This window comes from Cherax quadricarinatus, chromosome 33 (genome assembly GCF_038502225.1).
Source record: "Cherax quadricarinatus isolate ZL_2023a chromosome 33, ASM3850222v1, whole genome shotgun sequence".
Lineage (NCBI taxonomy): Eukaryota > Metazoa > Arthropoda > Malacostraca > Decapoda > Parastacidae > Cherax > Cherax quadricarinatus.
Genome location: NC_091324.1, coordinates 12,774,464 through 12,777,218, shown reverse-complemented (window position 1 = coordinate 12,777,218; position 2,755 = coordinate 12,774,464). Strand labels below are relative to the sequence as shown.

The 2,755-nt window shown below is 52.6% G+C and overlaps 1 protein-coding gene across 1 annotated transcript in view; it reads left to right on the top strand.

The window, feature by feature from the left end:
* Positions 1-272: 272 nt before the first annotated feature.
* The window catches only part of LOC128694023 (homeobox protein Nkx-2.1-like), a 113,766-nt gene continuing 111,283 nt past the window's right edge, over positions 273-2,755 (top strand). Inside the window, exon 1 of the mRNA XM_053784017.2 lies at positions 273-1,592. Coding sequence (XP_053639992.1) covers positions 1,310-1,592 — 283 coding nt within the window. The 5' untranslated portion in view covers positions 273-1,309. The remainder of the gene's footprint in view (positions 1,593-2,755) is intronic.

Sequence of the window (2,755 nt, the reverse complement as noted above, 5' to 3'; positions counted from 1 at the left end):
CTTTAAGATCCCTGGAAGATCGCCAGGGAGTTTGCGAGTAATCAAGTCCGATCGAAAAAAAAAGGAGTGGTGCTCCTGTTCCTTGGATCAAGATCAATTCACCACCAGCAAGGCACCTTGAAAAGAAAAGAAATATGTAAAATGATCTAAGCGTCACAAATAAATTAAATAGTTGATGTTTTTACGTGATGTTTTAGTTTTCGGGCAGAATTTTGTTATGACGTCTTATTAGGCTGGTAATTTTCTTTCCTCGGATGAACCACCTCGTTAGCGTTCCTCTTCACAATTCTCGGTATGTCGGGCATGTAGAACTGCTGGCCAACATCAAAGGCAGCGGCGACACCCTCGGCAGGCTCAGTCACTCTCACCAGAAATCCGTGTGGGCATAATGTTCCCCCGTCGAGTTTAATGTGTAGGAAACTGACTTCACTCACGACCCCTGACAGTGTTGATCGAGGGGCTTAATAGCTATTACCAAGTGATTTTAGCGCCACACCGGTAGTTGGGCTGGAGGCCCCCTGTGTGGCTGGCGACCCCTGCCTCGCCAGCACCCACCTCAGCCTCGCCAACACCCACCTCAGCCTCGCCAACACCGACCTCAGCCTCACCAACACTCATCACCATCACCATGCCTCGTCTCCGTGCCGATATTTGCCGGAAATGATCTTGTTCTTGGGGGCTGTAGTCAGTTGCTCTCTTTCTCACCGAGTGTGTTCATGTATAAAGAATGTAACTGCCGGTTCAGCCCACATCGGATTTGAATAGAACAACGGTTGATCATTCACAGTGAAAATCGACAAGACCTCCTGGGGTGTGGGGGGTGGAGCATGCGCCGCCCAGACTGATGGCTGGGCGGAGCTGCCGCCCAGCTTGACCAATGAGGCTTTTGGTGCTGGGCGGGACTACTCCATAACGTCCCTTTGCTTCGGGAAGACAAAGGCGAGCGTTGATTGGCCGCTGAGTGTTGTGTCCCACCCCTGAAGACCGTCCATGGAGTTTGTAGTTTTTCTATCAGAAAGACTCTGGTCGCGGGGCTGGTGTGTGCACTGTGGTCGATGTTTTCTGAGTGTAAGTCTGCTTGAGTGGTGTGTACAAGGGTAGCGTGTGGAGGCCCGCTACTGGTGGCAGCAGCAGCAGCAGCACCGTCACGCTGGCGCTACCCCCGGCACTCTCCGCTTCCTCCTCCCTCCATGCCCCGGCGCGCCAGGCCCACGCTCACGCCCACGCCTACCTGGACACGCCGTACTACCTGAAGCGCGACCCGGAGGACCTGTTAGGGTCGGCAGCGACCCCTCCGGGCGGCGACCTGATGACCCTCAGCCCCCGCCACACTACGCCCTTCTCCGTTTCCGACATCCTCTCGCCCCTGGAGGAGCAGCGCCGGGCCCTCGACCTGCTCGACGACCGCCGACTTGACTTACTCGACACCGGGAGTTACGGGCGCGCCGCCGCCATGCAACCCGCCGCCATGCAGCACGTGGCGTACCCGCCCGCGCCGCCGCCCACCACCTACTGCACACCAGACGTCTACGACGCCCGCGCCTCTGCGCCATCTTGGTACCAGACCTCCTCTTCAGACCCTCGATTTGCAAGTAAGTCCATCGTAGACACTTAAGGTGATAATTCTAGCGAGCACCGCGTGCGGCGCGGCCTGCAGCCGCAGTGCTTGCTGGCGCACTCACAAACTCGTTGCTTGTTCTACCTGAAGACACAGTAGAAACCTTACCTACGGCTCAACAGAATTCTGAGTCTCTCACCTCTTTCACCCATTACAACTAGTTACCAGCTTGTGACGTTAAGAAAGGATTAAGCCATGATTGCCTTCTGTTTGCGGATCTTTTAACTGGTTGTGATTCGCTGTTTATTGGTTTAACATTCACATCGAGAGCGTCACATTCTCCAAACAACTCTTTGTGGCCCGGAAGGACAGAGTGAAGGCAAAAGATGATGTGCCTACGAGAGTTTCAAGATCTGTCGCTATTTCCTCTAAAGCTCTATTGTAATAAACTGGAATTAATAACGTGTCGTCGTGCAATGAATTTACCTCGCTCGGATAGGGTATTCCCGGCGATGGGTCGGCCGAGAACTGTAGTCTGCGACTAAAATAACATTCCAACTCAGACTTAGCAACTTCATTTTAATCTCCCGTCTAGACTTAGTGACTCACCCTTAAATGGACTTAATGACTTAATTATCTACCGCCTAGACAGTGACGCCCCAAGAAATAATGACTTAGATTCTCTCACTAAGACTTAGTGACTTAAGTTACAGAATACCAAGACAGTAACTTGTGTTGCAGCCCTCCAAGACTTAGCGACTTCTTTTGCCGAGGTTCGGTGACTCTCCTCCACAAAGACCATTCCTACGGAGGCTAAAATTATCTTCCACCGAGGCAGTGACTTGGAGATCACGGAGAGTTGAGCTTCTTTTCCCCGAGGATTAGCGAGTATCTCCCTCCGATACTGATGGGTGTATCTGACAGCCTCGCCGACTGATGGGTGCACCTGACAGCCTCGCCGACTGATGGGTGCACCTGACAGCCACTATCATACACCACACCAAGGCACAGTTGTCGCCAGTTTGAAATAATTGTGATGACTGCCGCCTGAAGGCGCCAGGCTAGAGATGTTAATCATGATATCAGTGGCTTCATAATCTCGCTCGCTCATCAGGGCTCACAAACACCCAACTGTTAGTTTTTAATATATCATTGTCACTGTCCTTCGCCGCTAGAGCCTCGCCCCTTCCCTTCTCT